Source organism: Colias croceus, chromosome 5 (assembly GCF_905220415.1).
Source record: "Colias croceus chromosome 5, ilColCroc2.1".
Classification (NCBI taxonomy): Eukaryota; Metazoa; Arthropoda; class Insecta; order Lepidoptera; family Pieridae; genus Colias; species Colias croceus.
The window spans coordinates 6494211-6507821 of record NC_059541.1 but is presented as its reverse complement, the minus strand read 5'-3'; the positions used below and the strand labels follow the sequence as shown (position 1 = coordinate 6507821).

Below are 13611 nucleotides of genomic sequence, written 5' to 3'. Positions count from 1 at the left end.
ATCGTTCGAAGTAAAAAATATAAATAATAGCGTGTTGATTAGTTTTGGAATGGGTTCCAAATTGATTGTAGTTTATTGTAGTGGCAAGAAAATTCTTTATTTGCGTTGTTTTATCTCAAATTATTGCAAGAAGGTCACAATAATAAGATTTTAAAAAATAAATAACACTTGTTCAAAAACTACAAACGATGCTAATAAATGTAGTATAGGTCAATTTTTTGTAGTCTTATTAGTTACTTAGAAAACATCATTGATATCGTTCGAAGTAAAAAATATAAATAATAGCGTGTTGATTAGTTTTGGAATGGGTTCCAAATTGATTGTAGTTTATTGTAGTGGCAAGAAAATTCTTTATTTGTGTTGTTTTATCTCAAATTATTGCAAGAAGGTCACAATAACAAGATTTTAAAAAATAAATAACACTTGTTCAAAAACTACAAACGATGCCAATAAATGTAGTATAGGTCAATTTTTTGTAGTCTTATTAGTTACTTAGAAAACATCATTGATATCGTTCGAAGTAAAAAATATAAATAATAGCGTGTTCATTAGTTTTGGAATGGGTTCCAAATTGATTGTAGTTTATTGTAGTGGCAAGAAAATTCTTTATTTGCGTTGTTTTATCTCAAATTATTGCAAGATGGTCACAATAACAAGATTTTAAAAAATAAATAACACTTGTTCAAAAACTACAAACGATGCCAATAAATGTAGTATAGGTCAATTTTTTTTAGTCTTATTAGTTACTTTTTGTAGTCTTATTAGTTACTTAGAAAACATCATTGATATCGTTCGAAGTAAAAAATATAAATAATAGCGTGTTGATTAGTTTTGGAATGGGTTCCAAATTGATTGTAGTTTATTGTAGTGGCAAGAAAATTCTTTATTTGCGTTGTTTTATCTCAAATTATTGCAAGAAGGTCACAATAACAAGATTTTAAAAAATAAATAACACTTGTTCAAAAACTACAAACGATGCCAATAAATGTAGTATAGGTCAATTTTTTGTAGTCTTATTAGTTACTTAGAAAACATCATTGATATCGTTCGAAGTAAAAAATATAAATAATAGCGTGTTGATTAGTTTGGAATGGGTTCCAAATTGATTGTAGTTTATTGTAGTGGCAATAAAAAATTTTATTTGCGTTGTTTCATCTCAAATTATTGCAAGAAGGTCACAATAACGAGATTTTAAAAAATAAATAACACTTGTTCAAAAACTACAAACAATGTAGTTGATTGTAGCTAAACTCATATGTTTGTAGTGGCTGCTAAACCCCTGTAAGCAATAAAAAACAAAAAATTTTGTGTTCAATAAGTTAATATATTCAAAACAATTATGAGCCTTGGATTTCGTGTCGTTTGTAGTTTTATTATTAGTTGAAATTATAAAAAAATAACAAATAGTAGTACTAAGTTATATCACATATCACTCTTGTAATTGCATATAAATATTTATGATTATTTTATTACATAAAATAGCATATGTATTGTTTTTTTCTTCATTAAATCTTTTTAGACACTACTTTTTTCTTAGAGCTGCTGGAGATTCCGTCATGAAGTTCCCATTTATTGTTGCTTCTACGTAAGTAAGTTCGATAATGACCAGTCTCATTGATATATATATTATATATGCTCTATGGCACCAACTAAAATGTACGTATTATTTAACACTTCTAGCTCAGCAGGGATTTGTAATAACGAAGTGCCAGAGTTCGGATCCCTTTTGAGACTATTTTGATTGACCATACTTGTGAAGAAAACTTCAATATCAATCCATAGATGATTACCTATTACCTAAAAAATTGACCTATACCACATTTATTAGCATCGTTTGTAGTTTTTGAACAGGTGTTATTTATTTTTTTAAATCTTGTTATTGTGACCTTCTTGCAATAATTTGAGATAAAACAACGCAAATAAAGAATTTTCTTGCCACTACAATAAACTACAATCAATTTGGAACCCATTCCAAAACTAATCAACACGCTATTATTTATATTTTTTACTTCGAACGATATCAATGATGTTTTCTAAGTAACTAATAAGACTACAAAAAATTGACCTATACTACATTTATTAGCATCGTTTGTAGTTTTTGAACAAGTGTTATTTATTTTTTAAAATCTTGTTATTGTGACCTTCTTGCAATAATTTGAGATAAAACAACGCAAATAAAGAATTTTCTTGCCACTACAATAAACTACAATCAATTTGGAACCCATTCCAAAACTAATCAACACGCTATTATTTATATTTTTTACTTCGAACGATATCAATGATGTTTTCTAAGTAACTAATAAGACTACAAAAAGTAACTAATAAGACTAAAAAAAATTGACCTATACTACATTTATTGGCATCGTTTGTAGTTTTTGAACAAGTGTTATTTATTTTTTAAAATCTTGTTATTGTGACCATCTTGCAATAATTTGAGATAAAGCAACGCAAATAAAGAATTTTCTTGCCACTACAATAAACTACAATCAATTTGGAACCCATTCCAAAACTAATGAACACGCTATTATTTATATTTTTTACTTCGAACGATATCAATGATGTTTTCTAAGTAACTAATAAGACTACAAAAAATTGACCTATACTACATTTATTGGCATCGTTTGTAGTTTTTGAACAAGTGTTATTTATTTTTTAAAATCTTGTTATTGTGACCTTCTTGCAATAATTTGAGATAAAACAACGCAAATAAAGAATTTTCTTGCCACTACAATAAACTACAATCAATTTGGAACCCATTCCAAAACTAATGAACACGCTATTATTTATATTTTTTACTTCGAACGATATCAATGATGTTTTCTAAGTAACTAATAAGACTACAAAAAATTGACCTATACTACATTTATTGGCATCGTTTGTAGTTTTTGAACAAGTGTTATTTATTTTTTAAAATCTTGTTATTGTGACCTTCTTGCAATAATTTGAGATAAAACAACGCAAATAAAGAATTTTCTTGCCACTACAATAAACTACAATCAATTTGGAACCCATTCCAAAACTAATGAACACGCTAATAATTATATTTTTTACTTCGAACGATATCAATGATGTTTTCTAAGTAACTAATAAGACTACAAAAAATTGACCTATACTACATTTATTGGCATCGTTTGTAGTTTTTGAACAAGTGTTATTTATTTTTTAAAATCTTGTTATTGTGACCTTCTTGCAATAATTTGAGATAAAACAACGCAAATAAAGAATTTTCTTGCCACTACAATAAACTACAATCAATTTGGAACCCATTCCAAAACTAATGAACACGCTATTATTTATATTTTTTACTTCGAACGATATCAATGATGTTTTCTAAGTAACTAATAAGACTACAAAAAATTGACCTATACTACATTTATTGGCATCGTTTGTAGTTTTTGAACAAGTGTTATTTATTTTTTAAAATCTTGTTATTGTGACCTTCTTGCAATAATTTGAGATAAAACAACGCAAATAAAGAATTTTCTTGCCACTACAATAAACTACAATCAATTTGGAACCCATTCCAAAACTAATCAACACGCTAATATTTATATTTTTTACTTCGAACGATATCAATGATGTTTTCTAAGTAACTAATAAGACTACAAAAAATTGACCTATACTACATTTATTAGCATCGTTTGTAGTTTTTGAACAAGTGTTATTTATTTTTTAAAATCTTGTTATTATGACCTTCTTGCAATAATTTGAGATAAAACAACGCAAATAAAGAATTTTCTTGCCACTACAATAAACTACAATCAATTTGGAACCCATTCCAAAACTAATCAACAAGCTATTATTTATATTTTTTACTTCGAACGATATCAATGATGTTTTCTAAGTAACTAATAAGACTACAAAAAATTGACCTATACTACAATTATTAGCATCGTTTGTAGGTAAAATAGGCTGAAAAAAAGTAAGGTTTTTTTTAAAGCGGGTTCCAGCGTGACGGAGCTGTCCCTGTAGGCTCTTTATTACTGCTAAAACCGCGAAAGCAACTACGCCTAACGCCACTGATTGCAACTTAATGTCTATGTTGAATTATTGAAATAATTGAATTATTGTGAAAAAAAATTGTCTAATGATATTTTGAAACAACGTTATTTTGAATAAAAATAAATGTTTGCATGGTACTTTTAAGAATTTATTGTCACTGGTGATGAATAATTATATTTTATCAGTGGCGTGAAATTACCCAAAATATAATATAAAAAAAGGAATACCTACACATTTAGTTCCTAAAGGTGTCAAATAAATAAAAGATTTGTTTTTTAAGCGAGTTTATTTAATAAAAAATGATACAATTATGTTTTATAGCCGCTTAATAATTGCAATAAGCTGTCTTAACTTTATTTTACATTATTGTAATGTGCAAAAGCGTCAAGCAGTTGTTATTAGATATAGCACAGCTTATTGCTGTATAACAATAAAGTAATGAAAGACGATAGTATGTACAAATCTTTGGTATAATAATATACTAATGATGAAGTGTATATTCACTTCAGATCTTCACAGTGAGATCTGGTCGGTCGAAACGATTGCACACTGCAATCTTATCCGCGTATACAGGATAGTTCACCTCATATCAAAAGCGATAATAAGGTACAATCACAATGCCATCAACTAATTTCTTTTTTTTTACTTTTTTATATATTTTTTAATAATAGTATATTATTATTTATAATAAACCTTAGTTACTAAATACTTAAATACCTATGCATTTTATATAGTCTAAAATATTTTATGACGAATTTATAAACTAAGGGCCCAGACACATTCATCCCAGTTTGTACATTAGGAAAGGAATGTAACCTTTAATTTATATTTTCTTTCCATAAAATATTTGGTCTTATATAATAAAATACATAATTATATCTATTTATTCAAATAGTCTCATATTGTTTTATCAACCATTATTAAATCCAGTTTAATACATGGTATGATGAAAAGGTAGCCACATGACCCAGATTATATTCCTTTCATGCTACCGTTCACACTTAAATCCTATAAAGACCAGCTTCATAGTTTATTTAGGCCATTGTTAATGTGCCTGCGCCCATACCGAAACCTACACCCTTGGGTCCGAAGTTCCGACCGTAGCATCCGCGGCAGTAAATTTCACCATTGGGCCCATCATTCAAATTCGTCGAATCCTAAAAAGAAAAAAAGATGGTTATAATATATCAATTTCGATTCAATATTTTTATCTTTGAACTTAGATAATACGATTATTGAAATTGTTTAGACTTTAGCAATAATGTATCTGTATTTGTCATCTGTCACTGTCACAAATGTTGGTCGTGGTTTTGCTTGATTGATGATTCTGATTAGTGATTGATCATTGATGTCTGATTCGTGAATGTAAATTATTGTTAATAAATTTCGATTATTAGATGTAGATAACCGAATTATTTTACCTATAAATAATCAAATTCGTATTTTAGTAACAGCAACCGTGTGATTATTTTTACTAAACTTTTTAGTTCTAAATTATAAAAATGATACCGAGTGCTTTTAAATATTTTATATTCACAGCCACTGTGTTATGTATAGTTCAAAGTGGAATTGCAGAGTTTTCTACTGAAGATTGTGCATCACTTGGTTTTATTAAATCAAATCTTTTATGTTCATCTTGTGATCAGTTAAAAGATTTTAGCTTAGAGCAATTAGTAGAACACTGCAAGCAATGTTGTCACAATGACGAATCTGCACCGAAGGAAAAGAAATACGCACGAGCTATTCTCGAGGTGTGTACATGTAAATTCCCGGCTTATCCACAAATTCAAGCATTCGTAAAAAGTGACAGACCAGCGAAGTTCCCTAACCTTCAAATAAAATATGTACGAGGGCTGGATCCAATTATTAAACTGCTTGATAAAGATGGTATTGTTAAGGACACAGTTGCAATTGAAAAGTGGAACACTGACTCCGTTGAAGAATTCCTAAATACCCATTTAGTCAAAGAAGAAGATGAGGATAAGGGTTATTTGAAAACAAATTTAATTTAATATCAATACACAACTTTATATAACTTGAATTGTCTTATTATTCCCTGGGACCTGGCAGCTATTTAGGTATTAGATACTTAAATGTATTAAAATTTAGTCTATGATAAGATTTAAAAAACATATTTTTTTAAAGATTTAAAACTTATTGCCCTGATCAAAGAGTACTAATGATACTTTATTTCTAAAATTTTGTTAATACCTAGTTCTTTTATTTTGAGAACACTTACAAGAGATCTGTGGCAGTCTGCACATGAGAAGCACCGTTTGTGCCATGTGCCATTCTTGGAGTTCATCTGTTCAGCAGCATACACAGGGAATCCACAGCGAGCGCAGCCTTTCTGTCCTTTGACTGCTTTAGCTCCAGTGAATGGGAGTTGCTCAGTGCTATAAAATAAATATTACATTTAGTACCTACCTACCAATTATGGTTAAAAAATTAAGATTCTCTTTGAAGAAAAATATTCTTTAAAAATGCAAACTAGATACAGTGGATTTCGGTTATAACGACGGCGGAGGGACCACTTTAATGTTGTTGCTATATCCGGAGGTCTCTATATCCGAAATAATAAAAAATCACGTACATTATGTATATATACATACGTAGTTATTTATTTATCACTTATTTATATAATACAAGGCTTTTATTAAAAAAACGAGTTATAGTGCACTGCTTCATAATTTTAACTTCATGCACGTGCTAAGTAATCCTACACAGAAACAAATCACTTGACCATCTGCGAATGTAAACAAAAGATTCTTATCCTTTGTTTACATTCCTACATAATACAAGCTTAATAGTTAAAGTTGATGAATGAGTCTTTGCGCCTTTGCCGACTCCGTCTCAATATCCGCAATGAATTTCTAGGAATCTGTCCCAAATAGTTCATAAAAACAAGTCGTTATACCCGAATTAGGCGTTATATCCGGAGTCGCTATTGCCGAATGGATTTATACGAAAGTATGCTTCAAATTCTAGGGACGTAAGTTCGACGTCGCTATAACCGAAAGGTCGTTACAACCGAGGTCGTTATTAATGAAATCCACTGTATATATAAATACATAACATTATATGTATCAGCTGATGTTCTATATTCTATCTTATACAAATCTCTTAATATTTCAATGTACTTACTATGTAGTGGTGGGTTCAGAGTCAGTTGATACAAGAGTAGGGGCATGGCCATAGCCAAATCCTTTTGGTCCAAAGAGTTTAGCGTAGCAAGACCGACAGTGGATTTCTTTGTCGGGACCGTCACAAGCTAGCATGGAATCCAATGGACGGTGGCACTCAGCACAGCTGAAGCATTTCTTGTGCCACATCTGTAAGAATAAAAAGTGTTGAATATTTTCATTCAAAAGCATTTTTTTTAATTAGTTATGTAAAGAAATGATAATCCTTTAAATTTGAAATTAAATTTATAAGGCTAAAGTTCAATGACACTTGAATAAGACTAAAGTTTCTTAAGCTTAAAATATCTCAATGATGTACATAATATTATAATTGTAAATCCACTTTATTAACTATTAATACTTACAGTGCCCTTGGCCAATTGTTGTTCAGCGGCAAATACCATTCCACCGCAACGTGGGCATCCTTGTCCCTTGGGGGCTTTGATTGATGTTGTGTCAGGATTGTAGAACGGGCGGTTGGACGAAATCTCTTCCTCACTATAAAATTGTTTAATTTTAGTAAATATTTCATAGGTACACTTTAAGAGCATAAAAGTATGTGCTTAAAACTTTAAGACTTACGATAGTCCGTCTGTTTGAAGGAAGCCAGATCCGCAAGCAAATCCATATCCGTGAGGTCCCCAACGCTTTCCGTAGCAGGTCTTGCAGTAAACGTCTGAGTCCGGTCCATCGCAAGCGATGATCGAATCTAGTGTCTTCATACAATCGTGACACTTGAAACATTTGCGATGCCATTCACGTCCCTTGGCCAGAACTTGTTCCGCTGCGTAGACCACGCCACCACATCGCGGGCAACCCTTGCCTGGCTGTGCCTGGATAGCGGCTGTATCAATCACCGTTGTCTTGGGTGCGTGATCGCTATAAATAAAACAAACTTGTTAGTATTTTAATTTTGAAGTAATTAAATAAAACTAGTGTAGGTGGGTAGGTATGGCCCCGAAATCGTATGCATATCGTCTTATGTTTACTGTAATTTCAATCGCTAGTTCTTATCCTAAAAATAATTTTGTACGATTACTGAATGACCGCTCTGCGTATATTACGTAAATAAGTATGCAATGGAAACACAAAGGTCGTGTGTGACCCAATAATAAAGAAAATAAATCGGTGGAATCTGCATCGGATTAAATATGTCGTAAGCGCGTGGCAAGTCGTCTATATTAAAATTAGTCGGTTCGAGAACGGACAGGGCGTTCTATTTTAATATTGGCACGTTGCCATCTCTTGTTTGTATTATAAGCTGTTTTTATGAAAGTGACTATGCGATGGAAATATCCTAAACCTGTCTGTAACCTGAGAATTCTTAGGTACCTACAGTCTTGTTTCCATTGAAACAATCTATAAATAAACTCTTATTTTACAAAATTTTCCAAGAAAAAGACAGTATTTGTGTAATCATAAGCAACTGTAAATTTAAAACCCCAGTTTACCTTTAATCTAATTGTCATATAAACTCAATTGTAAAGAAAGTTGATTAACCTTATGGTTCATATTATTATGATCTATTCTAAAAAAATCCTTACCCATTGGCGTAAGGGTCGCTCTGAAGAACACCGGCACCTTTACCATAGCCGTATCCTTTAGGACCGAACTTCTTTCCGTAGCATACTGCAATCAAAAATATTCTTATAGGTTATAGCCACAATTTATCTTGAAATACCCTTTTATACATTGAATTCTGTTATGAAATTGAACATATAATAAAACATATTCATGAAATATTATCGACGCTCAGAAAGACGTTATTTTTAAATAATTAGGGTAGTTAGTAGATAAGTCAATGAAAGAACAAACCTTTGCAGTAAATGTCTTTATCAGGACCCTCGCAACAGTTCGTGGAGTCCAGCCGCTTCAAGCAATCGGCACACTTGAAACACTCCCTGTGCCACGCCTGGACAAACAGTGAAGACAAAAGGAGTAAACAGGGGCATCATTACAAGGAACATGCGGGCAAGTTACATAATATAAATAATACGCAGAATGTCTGTGCGCTTGCGGTTATTATTACATCGGGTAAACCATATCCAGGGGTTAAAGACATGAAATACCTCGACAATATATCTCTTTATCTGGCCCGTCACAATGGATCATTGAATCAAGTTGCTTGTGGCAAGTTACGCATTTGAAGCATTTTTTGTGATAAGCCTACGACGAAATGTTCTATTTTAGATGAACTCACAACTAAATTATTATGGGTTATAGCTTAAATATTGTGACTCGTTTTAAAAAGAAGAATTAATTTTTAATTATGTTGTTGAAATGAGCAGGCGCAACATCTCATTAGCAAGTAGAAATAATTCAATAATATTTAAAATCAATAAGTTAATCGTATTATATCTTACCTTTCCGCGAGCCAACATCTGTTCTGCAGCATATACATAGCCGCCACATCTCGGGCATCCTTCTCCAGGTGGAGCTTTGGCAATAACGCGTGATTCTAAGCACGCTCCATTGGTTCTTACGCCCCCTCTGTATAAATGGTTTTAGAGTTATTATGTGTTCACAATTGGCAAAAGTGGAGATTGAGCAATTATGACAGAAGAGATGTTAAAAGGCTATCGGGCTCCAGAGCTCTCCAGTAGCCCCTACATATAAATTCATTTTTTTAAATTCATCAAACGAATGACGGCGAAGCAGATGAAGTCGGCGGCGCACCTCCGCCGTAATGGGAGAAGGTAAGGGCTCCCGGCCACCCGCTCCGCATCGGCCCATTTAATTCGGCCACTCCGTACAACAACTATGCTTAACGATTTAGAGGGCACTTTCCTTATCCCATCACATACATTGATCAGTTTAAGAACATAGTAAGCGTTAGCAATTATTAATAAGTGTCAATTTGTAGCAACAGGTTAATAAGAAGAGATAGTGTGACTTTCTAACATGCTCTATTGGTGCGTAACGAGCGTTTCGATGTCGTGCTGAGGCGTTACATATTGGTATTCTCACCGTTGCTCCACTGTGTCGGGGTCACCCCGGTTGTAAGGGAGGGAAGGTTTCGAATAGGAATGCGCTCGTGCTGGCGGGAGCCCTCCAAGGGTCGGTTAGGACCGTCGCCAGGCACGGCCGAACTCCCACTCATTTTAAAATTTCAAGCAATACACAGTTGGTAGTCGACTCTTTTATTTTTTTTTTCTCTTATAAATTAAAATATACCGATTAACAAAATAAATTAAGCGACAGCGAATAAATAATCCTAACTAACTAATTTATATTAAGAATGACGGTGACAAGGTGCCGCTGGTGGGCCGAGATGTGTGTCGGCGATCCGCTAGCACTGCTGGACGACTGCTCGCGATCAATTCCTGTTGCGACATAAACGGAGACTGATCATGCACGTGTAAGGCGGCGCAAAATTTACAGCCGAGCGCGCGCTTTCTACTTTTATGAGTGTATGTACACGCTGTTAATGTTGTTACGTACGGGCCAATAGGCCGGTCGTCTAGCGACCATAGATAAGGAAAGACCCTCAGTGGCGCGGGCGGCGGGAGTGTGAATAAAATTATTACTCACGCGTTCTCGCCCTTCAGGTGGTCTCCGCTATCCATGGAAAGGCAGCCAGCGCCACCACCGAAGCCGTATCCTTTTGGTCCGAATTTGCGCGCATGGCAAACTTTGCAGAAAAGTTCACCTTCGTGTTCTGTACAGTTTGTGGAGTCCAACAACTTCTGGCAGAGACCTAATTGTAAACAATAGACACCTTGTTATTATCTATTATAGAATAAATAGCATGGGTACTCATGTGAGAATTTCGAAAAAAAAATTAAAATGTTCGGTAGTATTGGGATTTGAAACATTATCTTGCTGCTGGTTACGTCAGTAAAACAATTAACACAATTACTATACAGCCTAGTGCGATGCAATAATATATCTTCTAATACAATATATTATACCTATCATTCTTATTTTGCGGTGTTAGAAGTTAAAGTCCTCGGTAATTCATTAAATTCTGTGCATTTCGGGTCTAAGGTCTACGAATAACATCTAGGTGTTATAACACCCCTGAGTAATAAGAGACAGGCAGAACAACGTTTGCCGGGACAGCGAGAATGATAGGTACCTATAACTAATATATATTTGCTAATATAAAACATTGTCGTTAACGAAGGGAAAAGTTGGTACTTTCTTAGAATGTTGGATAATTAACTAGGGACCTAATGTTTATTATTGATATTTAACTTCTTTCAAAATTGTATGTTTTTTTTTACATAACATAAACAAAAGACTGAGCACCTGACCATAAAACAATTAATATGCATTTGATATCAAGTAAGGAAATACTATAGACATATCTAAATGTGCTCTAGATAGAGTGCCAATAAGCTTAACCATTATTGCGGTTAAAGTATTATACGGAAATCTGAGATCGTGAGTTGAGATGAAATATAATTACTAGGTATTTCATAAAATTACATTGTAGCTGCTATGGACATAACTTTTTTTAATTGTTTGCAATTTTAATATCAAGGTCTCTAACTAAAACTACGTTTTAGCGAGATTTTGTGTAAACATTCGATGCATTTTTCGATTGCATATTTGGTACGTATAGATAAGATTTTTTTCTCATTGTCTTTTTAAAATGAATAATTGAGGTAATTTAGGTAATATCTGTTTCAAATGTCTCTTTCAACTTTCTGTGATAATTAAAATATTGTGATTATAACAACTCAATAAATGTCTAAAATCCTAACTATGTGCTTTATGTGTGCTATACAGTACCATATTATATTATACTTTCATTCTATTTCTTCATTCTGCTTAACAGTTTTCGTAATTCAAGCATCGTAAACTAAGATATTATTTTTATTTTGCATCCATTTTTCTTTTTAATTAAAGAAAATTAAAGTAATGAAAGTAGTCATACCGCATTTGAAGCACATTTTGTGCCACTTGAGGCCACCGGCGACGCGCTCTTCCGCCGCGTATACGGACTTGCCGCATTTCGGACACTTGGGGTTATCTGCTGGTTTGAAAGGCATTGTGCTCGCTTAACTTATCCTGGAAAGCAAAGTATATTATTAGCGATTTGCCTTGTGCTTTTGATTTTATAGCCTTGCGTTTAAGGATGGCGAGCTTTTAGTTTTCAGTTAAGATTGAAGTAGTACAGGCGATATTGATCGAATTGTTTATGTTGGTTTAAATGCAATACTTTAGGTATATTTTTATTTCGAATGCTATGTGTGTCAAATTATTTCAGTGGCAATAGGAATGATCGTAAGCATCATTGAACAGATGACAAAATCCATTCCGAATAATGCAATGTTCGTTGGCTTATCTCCAAGTCGCCTGCACCACATCCATCGTATCCAAACTGACACTATTGCTCAACAATCACATGTACCGAACGATATGCTAGCTCCACGGGCCCCCTTAGAATGCTACAAATATTTTACGTAAAGAACACGTGAAACGTAAGGCGGGCGGCGCGTAGGCTGCGGTTACAACGCTCCTAATTTGGGCCGTCCAGGTAAAGTTACGCCACTGGAGCGGCAATGCATCGTTATTAATAGACCGCATTAGGAAGAAGCAAAGTCACTCGCGATAATGCTATGTTATGATTAGGTTTTGATATCACTTTCACGAAACACGGACCTGTTCGTCGTGTCGCTACGAGAGTCGAGCTCCCGAACGCGTGTACAGTGCAGGGCGTTGTTGCCTAGACTGTTGTGCGCGGAGGTCGAATGATGCGCGAGGGCAGAGCTCCACCGTAGTCTATGCGCGGGTTGCACACGGCCCCAGTGGTGGGGAAGCGCACCGCCCTCACAAACAGTCATCACCACCCCCACACCCACCCTAACACTAGGCATCCAGAGGATACTATCCCAAACGAATATTCAAGAAGTCATCTTTCACATAATTTTCTTTTGTGGAAGTAAATAAACAAGTAGTTACTTCCATTTCAGATGTAAATTATCTTAGTCAATCGATATCGTGAAATATGTTCGAAAGAGTCACCTACTCGTATAAGTTGTAAGATGAAAGTTTTATTGGGGATCCGTAAAAATAACGCAGGATCAACAATCTTCAACAATAATTGAGTAGGTACTTATTCATAATAAGTACGTTTAGTTGGTCATTATATCGAATTGATTCAATTAACTATAAGATGTCTAGCCAAACATACAAATAAACATAAACATAAGATCCAAGTTCCAACGATGGCATCGCTAGTGCATGCAGTAGTAGGTACGGTATGGTACCTAGTGTGGTATGACGTGATATACCTAATGTATAATCATGGAGAAATTATTGATACTTGATACAGTTTTGAGATTCAATATAACCCTTTTATGTATATTGTACATAAATAATGTAAAATATTGAGTTTGTGCTTAAATGGAGGAAGATTTGAATCTCCATTATTTACAGAAAAATGGCCAGTCTATTATACATATACAGATTTTATAGA

At 33.5% G+C, this 13611-nt stretch overlaps 2 protein-coding genes across 4 annotated transcripts; one reads left to right on the top strand and one right to left on the bottom strand.

The window, feature by feature from the left end:
• Positions 1 to 4269: 4269 nt before the first annotated feature.
• Positions 4270 to 12950, bottom strand: LOC123691842 (muscle LIM protein 1). 3 transcript variants are annotated; one of them, XM_045636424.1, is made up of 11 exons: positions 12795 to 12950; positions 12067 to 12200; positions 10716 to 10881; positions 9548 to 9674; positions 9000 to 9096; positions 8729 to 8813; positions 7767 to 8063; positions 7550 to 7682; positions 7147 to 7334; positions 6242 to 6398; positions 4270 to 5159 (listed from the first exon to the last, which is right to left on the bottom strand). In XM_045636424.1, the coding sequence occupies exons 2-11, from the start codon at positions 12179 to 12181 to the stop codon at positions 5037 to 5039; spliced, it is 1488 nt and encodes a 495-aa protein (XP_045492380.1). In that variant the 5' UTR covers positions 12182 to 12200; positions 12795 to 12950; the 3' UTR covers positions 4270 to 5036. The 3 variants fall into 3 exon arrangements, with proteins under 3 accessions (XP_045492380.1, XP_045492381.1, XP_045492382.1); XM_045636425.1 differs by lacking the exon at positions 12795 to 12950 and adding an exon at positions 12544 to 12686; XM_045636426.1 differs by lacking the exons at positions 4270 to 5159; positions 6242 to 6398; positions 7147 to 7334; ... (3 more) ...; positions 9000 to 9096; positions 9548 to 9674 and adding an exon at positions 10309 to 10507.
• Positions 5257 to 6043, top strand: LOC123691852 (selenoprotein F). The gene is made up of 2 exons (XM_045636437.1): positions 5257 to 5381; positions 5460 to 6043. The coding sequence occupies exon 2, from the start codon at positions 5505 to 5507 to the stop codon at positions 6012 to 6014; it is 510 nt and encodes a 169-aa protein (XP_045492393.1). The 5' UTR covers positions 5257 to 5381; positions 5460 to 5504; the 3' UTR covers positions 6015 to 6043.
• Positions 12951 to 13611: the final 661 nt, after the last annotated feature.